At 37.6% G+C, this 19,121-nt stretch overlaps 1 protein-coding gene across 1 annotated transcript; it reads left to right on the plus strand.

Annotated features, from left to right (window-relative positions):
• The first annotated feature begins 7,795 nt into the window (after positions 1-7,795).
• On the plus strand, positions 7,796-14,870 carry LOC114470130 (protein-lysine 6-oxidase-like). The gene is made up of 6 exons (XM_028458141.1): positions 7,796-8,327; positions 9,968-10,076; positions 10,667-10,798; positions 12,875-13,031; positions 13,605-13,700; positions 14,754-14,870. The coding sequence occupies exons 1-6, from the start codon at positions 7,796-7,798 to the stop codon at positions 14,868-14,870; spliced, it is 1,143 nt and encodes a 380-aa protein (XP_028313942.1).
• The last annotated feature ends 4,251 nt before the right edge of the window (positions 14,871-19,121 follow it).

The following is a 19,121-nucleotide window of genomic DNA, read 5'->3' on the forward strand; positions in this document are numbered from 1 at the left end:
GTGGGGCCCATTACCCTGTACGTGTCACGGTGAGCCCCATTTCTCAAATGACTACTTCTCTGTTAGTTCTCGTTAGATCGGAATGCAGTTTGGTATAAATACTAATATAATATTAATATGATGAGACACTCAGAGCCATTTTTTGGAATCTGTAATTTCCAAATTTATGGGAACATAATCGTGTGATATATCATTTCAAAGATAATTTAACGTAGATTACAATTATGCCTCGCACAATTCGATTGGAGGCCTTTTTTAGGCAATTTCCATTAAAGTCGTTTTCTCATTTATTTATGAGTCAAATATTGCGACGGTTGATGGTACCAAATCATTGACACATACCAATATATGAATGGGGCCCATTACTCCGTATGTACCAGGGGACCCCCAGGTGCCCCATTTTTCAAATGACGACTCCTCCATTAATGCTTGTTGAATCAGGCTGTAATCTGACATGGATATTCTATCAGCGGATGTCTAGAGCCTCTCAGAAACCTTTTTTTATTCGGTGGAACCGAGTCATTTGACTGAATTCTCGGGAATGCGGTACGTGCTATTCAGCGCAGAGACATTCCACGGGCCTGGCCGTAGTTCATCTGAACTTATTTTTTATGAAACCTGAAATTTAATAAGTGGTCAATAATTTAACAGGATGCTGAACCTAAAACGTAAAAACGTTTTGCTTTTTTTACATACATAAACGTATTTTTCTATATGTATATATATATATATATATATATATGTGTGTGTGTGTGTGTGTTTTACCTGTAGCCCATAATATATGAATGACAACGTAAAGCTTTTACATTTCAGCTCAGCAACTTGTTACATTATTCACCAGTTGTAAAATTTTGGATTTTATTAAAGTTATTTATAACAATTTGGGTCTTGTTACATTTCAGGTGGTTGAACAGCCTATAATACCTATAACAGGTACATTTGTGGTAGCAGCACTCACACACCTCACATGTACAGCTTGGTGATGCATTTAGCAACATTAGCAACATTGCAGCTAACTCATGAAAGCGCAAATACATTCTCGTATTTGTATGTTTTTTTGTAGTGACATCATAACAACTTCCTTTTATCAATCATGTCAAGCAAACACACACACATACAGTACATACATACACACACATACAGTACATACATGTGCAACCACACACACTGAAGGTGATGATGAAGGTATAGAGCTATTGTGTCTGCTGTTTCCATCCTCTTTATGCATCCTGTGAACAGGAAGTCTCTGCAGGAGTCCTCCATGTGTCCACGGCTCATTATGAAGCTACACCTGCTTCTCATTGGAAAAGTGCAGCTCCTGCTGCCTTGTATTCTTTGAAAGGAAAGTGAAAAGCTCGGCTGTTAAGCCACTTTACCTTTGATCTTTCATATACGTCATTAAAATAAAAACCTGCGGCTCATGTTCAGCCAGATGACTTTTTCCCCTCGGTGATGGTGATGGTGTGAAACACATGTGGAAACTGGAACTGGAGCTCTCTGCACTACATGTTGGAGGATTGTTGAATGCAGCCACACAAACTGGAGCTTTAGTGTCCATATAAGTCATATAAACATAGACAAAAACACAATAGACTGAAGGTTGGTGAGGATAGTTTGGATCAACACTCCTGACGTTAGAGAGTCAACATCCACAGGGTGTCTCTAAAACACCTGAATCTACTTAACGTGTTCCATCCAGCTTTAAGGAACTACCTTTTACAATCAGGTGGAGGAGCAGGAAACATGTACGCCCTCAGGACTGGAGTGGAGGATGTAGCAATAGACTACATTACCCACAATGCACCGCTTCAGGGGTCATGGGTAACTTTCTGTTATGTGACTAAACAAGAACTGACGTGAGTCCACCGTGTCCCGGATTATCATTATACATGTGTCAGAAGCAGCGAACTGCTGTATTTTCCGGTGCAGTACAGTGTATTTAACTTGTGCAATTTTAAAACTGAAAATGACCGTCACGCAGGTGCTAGCTGCAAGAGTGTTGCTAGGTTACGGCCACACGTACATACAGCCAGTATTACAGTTTTTCAATCTTTGGGAGAGATCATCCACGTAAAGGTTAAAAAGCATGGAAGATAAGATCCCACCCTGCCTCACCCCATTAGTCACAAAAAAAGGTCTTGATGTCACACTTCCCCATCTGTACCAAAAACCTAGGGTCTGGATTAGGTAGGGAGGAACCCCTCGCTCTTGCAATTTTTCAAACAGTTTGCCATGGTTGATACAATCAAACGCTTCGAGGCATCCAAGAAGCACATAAACATGGAGGAGTTCTGCCCTCTGTACTTCCTCACAGCCTCTTTCAGGGCATAGATGCACACATCAGTTCCATGTTGACTTTTAAAATCAAACTGCTCATCAGTGGTGATAACATATTTCTTGAATCTATCCACGAGTACAATTTCAAAGACCTTTGATATCACACAGGCCATTGCAATTGGCCTGTAGTTGTTGTTACGGTCTCCTCAAGAAAATGTGGCTTGATGAAGGGAGACCACTAACATATACAAAAGGACACAGACAAAAGGGCTCAAGTTTGCAAGTTTATTGTAAATAAAACATTAATGAATCAAAACATAAATCAACAAACCAAAAAGGCTACAGGCGCCGGCCAAAATAAGGAAAAGAGGTGTTAAGAACCTGGCTAACCACTCCATGGGCCATCGGACCAGGCCCCACCCGGGCTAAGCTACCTCAGCCAAAACTAACTATTAAACAAGAAAGAAAACCCGGAAAACAGGACTACCGGCGACTATAGCCAAACTAAAATAACAAAGCCCAGCAATCTAAACATGCATGAGTTAAATGATTGCTACTTAAATAGAAAGAGGTTTCAAACAACTCAACAAAACAACCAACAAGACAAGACAACAACTAACCAAGCAACAGACAAACCTCACTATGCCTCTGTCCTGCAGTGTGTGTGTGGCTCAGTGCTCAACTCTGCTCTGCCTGCTCCTCTCTCCTGCCATCCTAAGTAATCTCCCTCACCCTGATTGCCAACAGCAATCAGGTGTGCTACAGCCACTCAGAAAGGGGAAGGAGGGAGACCTGCCATAGAGGAAACACGTAACAGTTGTCAATACTGGATATTTTCCCTGTTTTATCCTTCACCACAGGCATAAGTACAACAGACATCATAGAACTGGGCAATATACCATGTGTTAACATTGCAGTGAAACATAAAGCAAGTAATATCATAACTCAATGACTGGCAAATTTCAAGTGCTCTGCTGTGATGTGATCTGAACCATAAGATTTACCCATACAGACCAGACAGGGACGGCTAGCTGCAAACGCCAAGAAAGAAACTACTAGGGCCAGGCAGTCACCCACTAAAAGTAAAGGGCTGCTTTGGGGCAAAGCTAGTTGTTAAAGGGTGCAGCACGTCACAAGATGTTTACCTTTTGTCAGGTCTAGTACAGCCACTGTTGAGCAGACCAGCGTGTGAAGCTTTAGAACTAGTGTACAGAGTAGACATAGTCACTGAAACATACCCTGATGTGTTTAAGGGTTTAGGAACGCTGAAAGAGCCTTATCACATAGAGCTGGAGCAGGGAGCAGTACCTGTAGCCCACAACGTGTTTCCTTCCCCTCAGAGATGCAGTGAAAACAAGAACTGCAGAGAATGGATGAAATGGGAGTCATTTCCAAAGTAACTGAACCAACAGAGTGGTGTTCAGGTATTGTTGTGATTCCCAGACCAGCTAACAAGCCCCCCAGAACATGTGTAGACCTCACACCCCTGAACACAGCAGCAAAAATGGAACGGCATATTCTCCTAGCAGTCAACCAAACATTAGCAATGACGAAAGACGCTAAAGTTTTCACCAAGCTCGATGTCAGTTCGGGATTTTGGCCAATCCCCATCACAACAGAGTCAAGGCCTCTCACAACGTTCATCACTCCTTTTGGAAGGTTCCAGTTGAACAGATTTCTATTTGGCATAGCATCTGCAACCAAGCATTTCCAGAGGAGAATGTTGCAGATGCTGGAGGGCTTCGAGGGTGTGTATTATCATGCAGATGACATTCTTGTTTACAGCAGAGACAAACAGGAGCACGATGAGAGACTGCAAGAAGTTCCAAAAGGTGGGACTCACGCTTAACGACAAGTGTGAGTTTTCCAAAAGTGACATTATCTTTGTGTGACACAAAGTTTCTGCTAAAGGCATTGAAGCGGATCCAAATAAGGTAAAGGCAATACAGCTCTGCCACAGCTCCAGAGTGTGGAGGATGTGCACTGTGTCATGGGCATGGCTAACTATTTAGCTAAGTTTATGCCACAGTTAGCCACAATCACCACACCACTAAAGGAGCTGCAGAAAGAGAGAAATTAGTGGATTTGGGCGGAGCCAAAGGAAACCGCTTTCCAGACACTAAAGCAGATATTAAGCTCTCCTGAAGTGCTTGCTCAGTACTCCAACTCAGCAGACACAAGAGTAGCTGCAGACGCATCGCCATATGGTATTGGAGCCGTACTCACACAGAAACATTCTGACAGCTCGTGGCAACCTGTAACATACAGTATATCTCCAGAGGACTCACTGACATGGAGAAGAAATAAAATAGAAAAGGAGGCACTTGCAGTCACGTGGGCATGTGAAAGACTTTCAAATCTCTGGTTCCTCTTCTGAGCACAAGAGGCCTGGACGACCTTCCTCCACGCATCCTGAGATTCCATCTCAAACAAAGAAGGATATTATGACCATACACATCCATTATTTGTTAAAACAAAACTAATGCAATTTAAAAAAATTGTTTATTATAAAATATCACAGATAAAATAAATGCTCTTCCAGAAGGCGTTCAAAAATATTTCTCACTACAAAGCAGCAAATACAGCCTAAGAGATCAATTTATGTTTATTTTACCAAAAGCATGACGAGAAGTTGAAGGGGACATATCATGTTAAATCCACTTTTTTAGCCCTTAAATGCATTTTGTTGTATATTTAGAGTGTTTAGAAGTACAGAAAAGTTCAAATTAATCTCTTCAGGTGCTCCGTTGATATCTTTATATTCTGTTTTGGTCATATTTTTCAATCTGTTTAGATTTTTCTATTCTTTATTACATTTTTTGAACTATTACATCACAGTATTTGCAGCAGAACTGCCAAATTAAGACATCAACTCCAGGTCCAACACTTCGAGCAATCCGCCATTTTTATTTCTGGCTTTTATTTTGTAGTCCAAGCTCCAGGATGCAGAAGTTACGAGAGGATAAGTCAAAATGTTGGGTTGTTGGATGTAGTAACCCACACGCTTCATTACACCGTCTCCCAGCATCAGAACCTTTTCAAAGTACCTGGTTGAGTTTTATTTTTTATAGAAATGTACCACATCTGTGGATAAGGTCATTTTTGTGTGTGTGAAGCACTTCAATGATGACTGCTTCATCAACCTCCACCAGTATAAAGAAGGATTTACAGAAAGACTTTGTCTGATTGAGGGTTCAATTCCTTCTATCTTTGGAGACGATGAACAGAGCACTTCGCTAAGCTGTAAATAACGCTAAAAAGTGTGATGATAAGATGTCCCTGTCATTGTTTTGTTAGCATTAGCAGTTGCACCGTCTTCATATGTTAGCGCTGTGTGCTCGTTTTAGATCCTTGATGATATGGCCTACGTGATTTAATTTAAGTCTAAAGTTTTCATTAGTCATTTCATTTTGCCGTTTTTGTCTCCAAAAAGACTGTAGTAAAAAGCATTTCGTGACGTTAGCTTGGCGCTAGCGTTAGCTTGTGTTAGCTCACTTGTTAGGGTTCTGCAGGTTCATCATCTTCATTTTCATCTCGCTCCACTGGGTCAGACTCTGGCTGGAACATGTAAGGCTGGATGGACAAGTCTAACGTTGTTGACATTGTGTAAATAACGTGTGAATAAAAAGTTTATGCGCCGCTACATAGCCGTATCTCTTCTATCAAACTATATATATATATATATATATATATATATATATATATATATATGTGTGTGTGTGTGTGTGTGTGTGTGTGTGTGTGTGTGTGTGTGTGTGTCTTGCATGTTGCAATATAAAATCAAAAAAATAAAAAAAGAGACAAAGTGCAACATATTACCACAAAAATAAATGTAACAGGATGTGGGTGAAGGAAAAAGTTCAGTATCTGTGTGTGTGGCAGAGTGTGTGTGATAGTGTTTTCTCAGTAGGTGAGTGTCTGTGTTTGGAGCTTTTTAAAGAATCCTGAGCTCAGCATAAAATAAGGCATAAATACTGTAATTAAACAGAAGAGACAGGGTTCTGACCAGGGGTTTTTCACAGTGTAGGGGGAGCATGAGGCCCATGAGTGAGTGTTGTAGGGGTCCAGAGCCTCCCCCTTCCCCCTGGAAAATTGCAAAATTTATAACTCTATATGAGAGCCAAATTTTGTGAGGTATAGCTAAAATCAATCTATCTATCTATCTATCTATCTATCTATCTATCTATCTATCTATCTATCTATCTATCTATCTATCTATCTATCTATCTATCTATCTATTTTATTATTAGAATATAAGATTCATGTATTATATCCTATATCACAGGAGTTCTCAATCTTGGGGTCAGGACCACATTTGGGGTAAGGAGACACCAGGAGAGGGTCTCCAGATGCCTTAAAAAAAACATATATATATATATATATATTAACAATTTGAGCCCATTTTTGCTGATTCTTTATCCTTTTTCTCCAACTACACCAAACTTTCCATATTTTAACCTATTTTCATCACTTTTTCTCTCTGTACATTTTTGCTCCTTTTAATGTATTTTTGCTATTTCTGACACTTCTACATCACATTTTAATGCCTTTTTTGCACATTTTTTCCACTTTCCAGACATGTTCAGCACTTATAAACCCTTTCCACCACTTTTACACCTGTCGCATATGTTGACTCATTATTGTCACTTTTAACCTCTTTTCACCAGATTTCATCATTATTTTTTGTCAATTTAACCATATTCACCAGTTGTCATACCCATTATTTGCCATTTTAAATTAAATGGTCTTACTTTTTAAATTACATTACCCCAACCTCCCAAATTTTTCTGTCTGTTTTTATCCACTCTAATTTGCAACTTTTAACCAAATTCTGTGGTTTTTGAAATCCCATTTCACCACAATTTCCACCATTTTTGGTCACTTTGAACCCATTTTATTAGTGATTAAAACCATGATTTCCATCTTTAAGATGACTATAATAATAATAAACGTTCCTGGATAACAGTGGATATTATTCAGATGAATTAATAAATGTGGTTATCACAGATTCATAGAACAATGGACCATCATTTTACTGACTTTATGACTTCACAATCTGTGTATTTTTGTTGTCATTTTGTAATTTTGAGATTTTTCATTTACCCGTTTTTTGTGTTTTTGTTGTGTTTTTTTTTGTGTCATTTTGTGTATTAATGTTGTCTAGTGTATATTTCTGTATTTTTGTATTTGTTTTTTAACTCATTTTGTGCATTTACTTCAAGGGCCGCTCAAAATTATAGCGAGGGCTGCATTTGGCCCCCGGGCCACCTGTTGCCCATGAATGCCACATAAACACACGCACACACACACACACACACACACACACACACTGGCCTACTCCTACCTGTCACTATCTCTCCCCTCCTCCCTCTCTGACACTGCGGAGCAACTCACTCACACACACTCACACACACACACACACACACATAGACACTCACACACACTCCTTGGAGTCCCACTGCACGCACGGACTTCTCTGCTGTAATTGTTAGAATTAAACTTGTTTTTTCCTGTGATAATGAAGGAACTCTCTCCAGAAGCATTGCTGCTGTCTCTGGCTCACCTGTGTTCCATCTGGACATGTACAGAGGCCGCTGTTTCTGGTGGAGAGGCCGGTGCGGGTGCGCTCCGTAGAGGGTTGACATGGCAACACAACGGACAGGTTTTCAGCATCCTGAGCCGTGGCTCTCAGTACAGACCCTCTACTGAGAGGAGAAGTGAAAACTCCGTGCTGATCCTCAGCAACAGCACCAGCACCACCGGTGGGTCCCGGGCATCCCTCAGAGTTCCAATGAGAGTTCCAGCCTCTAGCGGCTCCGCGCAATTACGCACGATGACACATCAGCAGCATCAGCAGCACAGCGGTCCAGAACAGCCTGCGTCCGTAGATGACCCAGTCAGAAGGGAGGACATGATGGTTGGAGATGATCCATATAACCCGTACAAAGCCTCCAACTACTACCCTTACTACAACTACTACAACTCCTACTACAGACCCAGAGCCAGAGGTCATCACCGACATGGATATGGCACCAGTTATCACCAGCACGGTAGGAAGAGCAAACATGATAAAACAATAGTTCAGATATGATGGTGTTATTTATTATATCTCTACTTTTATTATAAAGATAAAAGCATGCATAAAAACCAGAGGTGGCAAAAGTACTAGTCTTCAGTATTCAAGTAAAAGTATAGATAGATTAGAAACTTTGAATCTGACAGATTACCAATGTCCTGTGGGGTTCCTCAGGGATCTGTTCTTGGACCTCTTCTGTTTAGCCTTTATATGCTTCCTTTAGGACACATTTTACACAACTGTAAGGTTGATTATCAGAGCTACGCAGATGACACACAACTACTGTATATGTATCACTGAACCCAGATGACTATGGTCCCATTGTGTGACTGTTTAGAAAAAGTAAACTGATGGATGAGTGAAAACTTCCTTCAACTAAACCATGACAAGATGGAGGTGATTGTCTTTGGTAACAAGGAAAAGAGGACTGCTGTCAGCAAGTATCTGAGTCTGGATCTTTAGAAGATAAAGACCAAGTCAAAAACCTTGGTGTTCTGATTGACTCAGATCTGACATTCAGCATCAGATCAAATCTATCACAAAAACATCTTCTACCACCTAAAGAACATCTCCAGAGTGAAAGGTTTAATGACTCAGAAAGATCAGGAGAAACTGGTCCATGCTTTTATCTCCAGCAGACTGGACTATTGTAATGGTCTTCATCAAACATCTACAGCTGGTTCAGAACGCTGCAGCTCAGGTCTGAACCAGAACAAAGAGGTCAGAACACATTTGTCCAGTTTTAAAGTCTTTACATTGGCTCCCAGTCAGCCTCAGAGGAGACTGTAAAGTTCTGCTGCTGGTTATAAATGTGTGAATGGGTTTGGTCCAGAATACATCAGTGAGATGTTAGTCAGGTATGAACCCAGCAGGTCTCTGAGATCTATGGACACAGGTCAGATAGTGGAGCCCAGAGCTCACAGTAACCATGGTGATGCTGTGTTTAGTTGTTATGCTGCAAAGAAGTGGAACAAACTGCAGCAGAGCTGAAGTCAGCATCACATGTGAACATTTTTAAAGGAACTTTTTTTCTCTACTGTGTATGATTGAGAGAGATTTATGGTCATGTTGATGATGTCATGTGTTTGTTGATGATTTTAAATGATTTTACTGATGATTTTAAATGTTCTTATAGATTTTAAGCTGTTGAATGTTTTCTGTTGCACTTTTTGATCATGTAAAGCACATTAAGTTGCCTTGTGTATGAAATGCTCTATATAAATACATTTGCCTTGTCTTGCCTTGTCTAGGTTCCAAATGCATCTTGGGAAACTTGGAAGTATACTTCAGTGGGAACGCTCATCATCCTAATCATACTTACAGTACATAGTAGACAGTATATACTCATTGAGGTTGTCGTGCATTAGTGTACGATTTCAAACACAGCCTTTGACCAATAGATGAGAACATCTTCCTTGTGTTTCTAGTCTCTAATCCAGTATCCCCCCCCAGGCGACTAGCTCGTGCAACTGCATCACAGACTGTTTGTCCAGTGTGAAAGCACCTTAATTCACAGCTTCTTTTTTTTATATAGCTGTTGTATTTCAGTATTTATATGATGAAGAACTAATCTTCTGTGATGTTATCGTTGCATTAATTATTTTCTGATTGCAGGTCTTCCTGATCTGGTTCCTGATGCCTATTATATCCAGATTTCCTCGTACGTCCAGAGGCTGTCGATGTACAACTTGCGCTGTGCTGCGGAGGAAAACTGCCTCGCTTCGTAAGACTTTATGGCATTTTTCTATTGATACTTTTATTCTAGATTTCAGATGTGTTTTTTTAAATTTAGTGCAAACTCCTGTAATGTGTTGGTATTCAGTAGTAGTAACATGTGTTTGAAATCATCAGCTGAGCCTCATTAGTCAGGGTTTCCAGTCGAGGCCTTTCCTCTGCCATTAAAACGTAAGTTGATAGCTATTAAAGGTGGCTTTTGTGCTTTTGATGATTTTCAGCTTAGTTCGCTGCTTCTGGGACCATTTATACTATAGAGAACACATTTCCACATAAGCAGTTATTAGTTCACAAGAATGTTATGATGAATGAATTATTTGAGGTTGATCTGATTGGGTTCACTGTCCAGCCTTGTCATTTTTACTTACTTTACTTTTACTTACTTTACTTATTTTTTCTTACTTATAGCTTTGGAATTTATGTAAACTTCCCCATGTTTCTAAATTTACAACAACTTACTTGAACTTTTGTTTTGCTAATTACGTTAAGCTCCAAAATTATTTACAGGATGCTGATTCCTCAACATTTTGCCAGATGTTGTCACTACTACTCTGACCTCTCTGTATTTGTGTTGTATAGTTCTTCTCGTTCTGCTCAGGATTACGACACCAGAGTGTTGTTAAGGTTTCCTCAGAGGGTGAAGAACCAGGGAACAGCCGACTTCTTACCTAGTAAACCTCGATACTCCTGGGAGTGGCACACCTGTCATCAGTAGGTAACCACAACAGGTTATATAAGTCATGACATGAAAGTCTTGGTGTCTTTAATTAGCTTAAAAACCTCTTTAGCTACAACGGACCCACCCACGGGGGCAGCTCAAGCCTCCGTGACTCTCACGGGTCTAAATTATGTAAATGATTAATGAATTCACACATTCTATACCTCTCTGTCATGCTAAGAAACTATAGAAGCTAAAACTGTAACCAACCCACATTCAGAACTAAAGACGACAGCAGGACATTATGTTCAAAGAGGGAAAAGTCGACAACTCGGAAAACTCTGCCTTTTTCCACTGCTGTGAGTCACAAAATAAACACAGATCTCTGTAACAAGAGTCTACGTGAAGCTACAGGCTGAGCTGAATCCACTGATATACAGGTCAGGTATGTTACGTACCAAAACAACGCCACAAAATCAGAAAACTCAACAATGATTACCTTTGTTGTTTCTTATCAAAAGTTGCTCCAATGTGCATAAAACTCCATATTTTGATAAATCAAAATCACGTCGTCTGATAGAGACCACCCATTACTGACATCTGAGCACTTCTCAATCGAGAAATCCGTCCAATGAGCGCTTAGTGCTAGTGCGTAAAAATGGCCAGTACCTCCTTTATCCAGCTCTGATTGGCCAGGCTAAAGCCACTCCCATAGTATTTGATATCACCAATTTCTACAGGCTCTGAGCTTTACAACGCAGTGTCAAACATTCTGATTGGTCAAGGCATTGCTCAATAACACCCATGCGTAACAGCATCAAAGAGTGGAACAAAAAATAGCATCACGCATGACACAGCAGAAACCTGAATAAAAATGGATAATATGTGTTTATTTCAAGCCAAATTGCAACATCTAGTGGTCAAACATAAGACTAATAATGATTGGAATACATTTGACTGACATATTACAGTTACACACTTGTTCCCAAATTTGTGGAAAACTTTGGCACAGTTGTAGCAAAGTGGGCTTCTGCCTGAACGTTTTTGCACAAAAACATGTGTATCTTTTGCATATTGTTTATTATTATCATCAAACTTGCTTCAGTTAATGTCCTTATAATAGTTCAATTATTTCTGCTTTTGTAGCCTTTGTTAATGAGAATTAGCTTTATATTTGATATAAATCTTTAGGGGGGTTTTTTCAGGGTGGACTACAGATTTCTGTATTTAAAACATGATTTATTGTCACACAGTATCATATATTTCCAAAATATTTCCAAAATGTAACATCATCTAAGGGTCCTACTTCAATCTGAACAAAAAATAGCCATGTAGGTCATGTAGAAGCTTTGAAAAAACATTATTTGCTATGGGTATGTGATTTTTGAAGAAAAAAAAGTGGCTGGGGCTGAAAAGGTTCAAAACAAGTGACCTTGAACCTTTTTAAAGGAATCCTCCACTGTTTTTACAAATGTGTCCTAAAACCTTCTTAATGTCCTTATTAGTAGATCTATGTCTAACAAAACGCATTATTATGCATCAGATATTTTTTTTAGCTTTTAAAATTAGGACTACTTTACAGTTTTAGAGCCTGTGTTCCTCCATCTTGAAATCACATGATTGATGATGTCACACGGCCCCGCTGCCTGTAAACATCCCATTGTTGTGTGTGAAGTGAAGCATTCAGCCTGATTTATAGATTATATAGCAGCTTTTTAGATCATTTAACAGTTTTTTCAGTCAAAGTAACAACTTGTGCTGCTTTTGGTTGCTCTCAAAAACCAGGAAAAGTTAAAGATGTCAATTAAAACCTCTCCTCTTGTTTACAGAAAGAGGATCAAAACAGTTGTGACCCAAAAAAGAATCTGTGACCGCAGGGGGCGACAGTTCAAACTCTGTGGTTTGGTAGGAGACAATGAAGCAGAGAAGAACAGCTCTCCTAAGGGACCTTTACTCTTCCTTAAAGAGTGTGCTGACACTGTTTGTGATTTACTAGCTAACTTCAGCTGGATTGGGATAAATACATTTAATGTGTCAGACTGGAGGATCAATTACTGATTTAAAAAACAAACACTTGGCCCTCAGTCTTTTATAAATCTCTCTGATTTTAAACTTCTCCATGTGTTCAGACACTTCCACAGCATGGATGAGTTCAGCCTTTACGAGCTGCTGGATGCACAGAGCCACAAATCAGTGGCCGAGGGTCACAAAGCCAGCTTCTGTCTGGAGGACACGTCATGTGACCCAGGATACTACCGTCGCTTTGCCTGCACCTCACACACACAGGTAGAAACACACACACACACACACACACACACACACGCACTCACGCAATGTGATACAGTGATGTTATTTTATTTTATTGTTGAATTTTACCTTTGGTTTTCTACTTTATAGACAGCCCCTGCCCACTCCACTCTCTAGCTGCAGTTTATTGACATTAATGTCATATTTTATTCCAGCATACATTACTCTAATGAAGAAAACGGCTCTGGATCATTCTATGTCATTTCAATAAATGATCCACGCACTTCGGTCTAAAAAAATTCTGATATTTTTACTAATTGTTCTGTGATTATTCAATAGGCAAAATGTATTTTTTTAGTTTGATTGGATTAATTTTTCTGAGATATGGTCAATTTAGTGACAGGTGGTTTTGTATATTCTGAGAGAGTAGGTATAGTAATACTATACCACATTTACCTTTCCTATGTGCTGGAGTTCCTGAGATATTGGAAGATGAAAATGGAAGAAAAATAATAACACATGTCCTAAATATTTTTATTTGAACCTTTATGTTGATGTAAACTTTCCCCCTCATCAGTGAACAATACGCAGCGGTTCTTTCTGTGTGTTCAGGGTTTGAGTCCCGGTTGCTACGACACCTACAATGCTGATATCGACTGCCAATGGATCGATATCACGGACGTTACACCTGGAAAATACATCTTAAAGGTTGGAATCAGTGGGAGAAAATACAAGGAATTCACATTGATTATGACATTAAAATAAAATCTACTTTCAGCTTTTTACTTCTTACGTACTGTATCTGTTCTTACTTCCTATTCTCTATTCTCGTTCTTTCTTTATCTCCATCAACCACTCCATCATACTTTCCATCCTCAATATATCAGTGGTGATGGTCTCGCCTGGTTAAACCCATACCTCACTGACAGAAAACAATTTATCTTCATCAACAACTGCCCTCTTGTCCCAAGGTGTCCCCCATGGCTCTGTGCTTGGTCCTCTCCTCTTCACCATCTACCTCTTCAAATGTTCCCTTTAGTAAAAGTTCCTTAGGACAATAGAAATAAATGTACCCTAAGACACAAGTGAGATCACACTCTGTACATAAAATACATACGTTTCTTAAAAATGCCCATGCGAGACCCATATATTTCTTTCTGTTATAGCTATAATGACAAATTTGGGGTCAAGGAATCCACTAAAATAGGTTACAAGTTTAAAAAGCCAACAGTTTTCCCCTTTCTTTGACAATTGGAGGTAGAACAGGCAATTTTTCACTGCAAAAATGCATGTCAAAACACAGTCCATTCACACTATAATAATAATAATTAATATATAATAACAACATAAAGCATTGATGGATGTAGACTAGAGCAATTGTTTCCAAACTGGGGGGGACGCCCCCTAGGGAGGGCTCTAGAGTTATTCTGTCAAATTGGCGGCCATTTAAAAAAAAATTGCATCTATTTCCAATATAAAGTGTGATCTAACCTGAGTTTTAAGATACATTTATTTTTATGACCCTAAGGTACTTTTATACCAAATTATGATAATGATAATAATTTATTATTATCATTATTAATAATGATAATAATTTATTATTATCATTATTACTGTGTGAAAAGCCTGTTGTGCGTTGTACAAAATGTTAAATGTGTTGAAGTGTGAGTGTGTTCTGTGTGATGAGTTGAGTGGATAAATAAGATTTGAAAGGTGATCCTGTACCTGATCATGTGACCATGTGCTCTGTTCTCCTACCAGGTGACTGTAAACCCTAAACAACTGGTCCCAGAGTCAAACTTTGACAACAACATTGTGCAATGTGACGTGCAGTACACTGGTACCACGGCACACGTTTCTGGATGTACCACATCGTAAGAAACACTTATATTTTACTTAAATCTGACGAAACTGTTTTTTTGTTATAGATCTGCTTTTACACAGAAACATGGACAGGATATGTTTGTCTTAAGATAGTAGTACCATATATTCCAGTAGTATACAGAGCTTTAAATATCACATCAACCATTTTGGAGAATTTGCAACAAAAGACAACATGGGGAAATATGTATAAAAAAGTATTGTTATTCCTCTCAAAACTTTTAATACTTGATAGAAAAGTAAATCCCAAATGAGTTATTGTGTTACACTTACGTTCATCATCAAAAGTCATAAAAATCTTCTCTTGAGTTTACTGGTGTTTGATTCTTCCTGTTACAGCTCCTGATGGACTTCTTGGAAACAAATCAAAATGAAGACGAACAGAAGACAGCGGCTCTAGAGCTTCACATAGAAGCTGAACTATTCATTAGTGTCACTTTACACAGTAGTCATATTCCAAAGTTCTAGAATAATCTGTGTACCCTTTGTTCTTTGGTTATTCTGTTTTAAAACCAAATCTACACTAGGCAACGCCTGTATTCACAAGGCCAATACGTATTAGGAAATTGAAAATTGGCAAAAATTACAACCTGTATCTGGATTTGTTGACAAGTTATATAATGCAGGAAAAACAGAAGACTGACCTTGAGTGAAGGTCAAGGTCACACATTGAAAAGAAATGTTGTTCAATGAGCACTGTATCTCAATTTGTGGCCAAGTTATAAGGAAAAGTTTTTTTTGTGACGTCATGAACTTTGACCCCTACCGATTTTTTTACTGGTAGGTCGTACAGCTTCGGTCCAATAACATAAAATACTTCACTTGAGATGAGCTTTTCATAAATGTAAGCATCAAGCTTGTACCATAAATATTTGTAGAGATATGGAAAATTTTGGTTTTTGACACTTGATGCGACCTTGACCTTGACCTTAACATTTTGCCTCCTAAAAAGGTTGACTGCACATCCTTGACATTGTCCCTATGAGATGACATACGTGTCATTAGTGCTGCAGTAATAGCTTATGAGGAGTTCCACGACAAAGGAGTTGCGGAAGAAAAATAATAATAACTCCTATGATTACAAATAAACGCTGTGGTTTTTTTTTTGCTTTACTAACTTAAAACCAAATCAGAAATACAGAAAAATCAAAAAACAGACAAACAGCATTTTTCTATTTTAAAGATATTTGGAGATTTAAGGGAAACTGTGGATGAGAGTTTCATGTTTTAATCTCACTTCACAGAAGGAGGCGAACGTTTATTCTGCTGCGTTTCATAGAATGATCTTGTATCATGTTGTCCACCTCACACTGATGGCAAAGAGGTGCAAGTTGTGCATCAATGATGTTTCCTTTAGGAGTTATTGATGATGGAAGTCTGAATCTGTGAATATCTGCCAACTTTACCAAACAGTGTTACGGTCCAAATATCCAGATAATCTGGTGACTGACCATCGACTGTGAGGAACAATAGATGTTAGAACTTCTACCTTTTTCAAAAACAAATACAGCTTTTTTGAGGGCAGTAAATATATATTTTTTGCAGGTTATAATACCAATAGCCACTAACGACAGCCATCAACACATGGAAAATGATCACGAGAATTGAGGAACACCAGTAGATTCATTTCACCACCTCTGGTTCCTTTAATCACATATCATGTGCATGTTTTATGTAACATCCTTTTTTTTGTTTCGATTTATTTATGTATTAATAACATTTCAATTCACCAGTTCATCAGTAATGTGACTTATGCGTTGCTCCTTTTTGTCCTGGAGTAAAAGTCCGCCCCCCTGTGTGTCCCCTCTGTGTTGTGAGATTAAAACATGAAGCTCACGTCCTAGTTTGTCTGGTTTTGTCTGGTTTTTTATTATTCTGTATTTCTGTTTTGGTTTTAAGTCAGTAAAACAAAAATAACCACACTGTTAATTTGTTATTTTGATTTGGTTTTAAAACAGAATAACCAAAGAACGAGGGGTGCACGGATTTAAAATCTTAGTACAAGTACTAATAGCTTGTAAAGTATGTATGGAGGAATAATAGCTCCATATTCAAACATTTCACATTTACAAGTCAGACATAGACAGATATTGATTACATCTGTGTTGATAAATAATTACATTGTTGGGAAAAAAAACTATTTCTCACTTATTTGATTCAGAGCATTATATCTTCTTATCGGTTTTGCTTCTTGTTTGTTTTTTTATTTTTTGTTGTTTTTGTATTGAGCCATTTGGAGATGATATCATTTATATACATAGCATTTTATAACTAATATCTTAAGTCAATGTTTGCTTGATTATTTTTCAAAAGTTTATATTTTGACACCAAAATATTCACAGTGCAATGAATTGATTTTATTTACATTCCTTTATGTTTTATTTTTTTCTTTTCGACCTACTCTATCTATAGTTTCAGAAATATTATGTAACTTAAATCTTAATTTTATGTTGAAATTGTTGGGGATCTTAAAGATAGTGAGAGCTTGTTAGGAAAACGAGAAAGAAGAAGAAAATGAGTTCTAGGTTAAATCAAAAGGTGCTGATCTTATTTCCTTTGATGTTTCAGAGAAGACATATGGTGCTAAAGTTCACATTTAACTATTTTGTTTCTCTAACTAAATGTCATTAGAAAATCCAGCTGAAAAAGACGTATAATATGTGTGCACAGCCACATTTCATTAACTATATCTAATGAGTCGTCTAAATCTGTGCATTAATCATTATATTTCCTTTCTTTTCTGCTTTGTATTATATCAATAAAGTTTGCTTTGAAACACTTGTAGTGTAAGTGACTCAAGTCACTGAAATATATTCAATAAAAAACATTTTTCAATTTAAAAAAAAAGTGTTCAATTGCAATTGTTTGGGTCTCAATTTTTTTGCATTCAAACACTTTTTTATATAAATTATTTTTTATTTTGATTGAATAATAAAGACACAAATGTAATACCCATAATATGACCCAAATACCAAAAAATATTATTTCAAAAAAATAAAAAAAACAAAACTTTTCAATGAAGAAAAAATAACTTCAAGCAAAAAAACAATAATTAAAGAATTGGTGTTCAAAGGCAATTCTTTATTTTGCAGCTGAACCCTTTTCGTTTTGTAATTGAAATTGTTTTTTTTTTAATTTATTTAATTTAATAATAAAGACACAAATCTACCTTTATAGATACATGGCTCCAGGTTAAGATTATCTGTACTTTCACTTCAGTCTCCGCGACCCTGTCAAACAGGAATAAGTGGGTCTGAAAATGGATGGATGGACTTCAGTAATAAAATACAGTATTTTCCACTTTTACCACTAGGTGTCGCTGTTGTGCAGAATTCTGTTATTTTAAAAGCTGAATGTTTTCCGCTTTATCACTTTTTTATTTATTTATTTATTTATTTTAACGTCATCACTTTTTAAGTCATGTAAAGGTTTGATTAAATACATGAAGGCTGAGCCCTTAAAAGTGAAACTATAATCAATAATAATTGGTATAAATAGTGAAAGTTGTTCCTTTTATTCCAAGAATAACGGACCGAGGAATAATCAAAGATCGTCTATTGAACAGATGAGTCACGCGGTCAGAAAAGTACATGATAGTCAATCTCGGTGAATTCAACTTGATTGTTAGCCTTATTTAACTTTTAAAAATCCCATTGGGAAACTGGAGTGTATTACGAAAAAAAAAAAATACATACATATACACACAAAAAACAGCTACAAAAAAAAAATCAAGACAACAAAAATTAGGACTGGATAAGAAATCCCAGACAAAAATATAAATAAATTCAAGTCCACAAAAAGAAATCAAGACTAAAAAAATCAATAAACCAGCCTTAAAGAAAAAATCAAGACAAAAAATAGGACTAGAAAAAAACCCCAAAAAAAAACAGATGAAACAAAATCAAGCCGAAAAACAAACAAAAACAGCTGAAAAGAGAAAGCCAAGACAAATATTAGGACTAGAAAAAAAATACGACAAAACCAAAAACCCAGACAAATAACTAACTAACTAAATAAATAAATAAATAAATAATGAAGAAAATAAAGACAAAAAAGAAATAACATGAGATTTAAAATAGTGTTATAATTGTGATTTTTTTTCTTCCACCAATGGCTCTGTTTTCTGTCGTTGTTTTTTTCAGTGGCCATAACCTAATTATCTTCCATTTATCATAAATAAAAACACTACAAAAATGTTAGATAGTGATCAGAGTGAGAGCTCTGTCTGCTCCTCTCTCTGATGGTTCC

Source organism: Gouania willdenowi, chromosome 9, assembly GCF_900634775.1.
Source record: "Gouania willdenowi chromosome 9, fGouWil2.1, whole genome shotgun sequence".
NCBI classification, from domain to species: Eukaryota; Metazoa; Chordata; class Actinopteri; order Blenniiformes; family Gobiesocidae; genus Gouania; species Gouania willdenowi.

Bases quoted from the DNA above. Each gene is read 5' to 3' on its own strand.
- LOC114470130 (XM_028458141.1), top strand. From the start codon at position 7,796: ATGAAGGAACTCTCTCCAGAAGCATTGCTGCTGTCTCTGGCTCACCTG. The intron at 8,328-9,967 runs GTAGGAAGAGCA...TTCTGATTGCAG, and splicing joins CACCAGTTATCACCAGCACG to GTCTTCCTGATCTGGTTCCT. The intron at 13,701-14,753 runs GTTGGAATCAGT...TTCTCCTACCAG, and splicing joins CTGGAAAATACATCTTAAAG to GTGACTGTAAACCCTAAACA.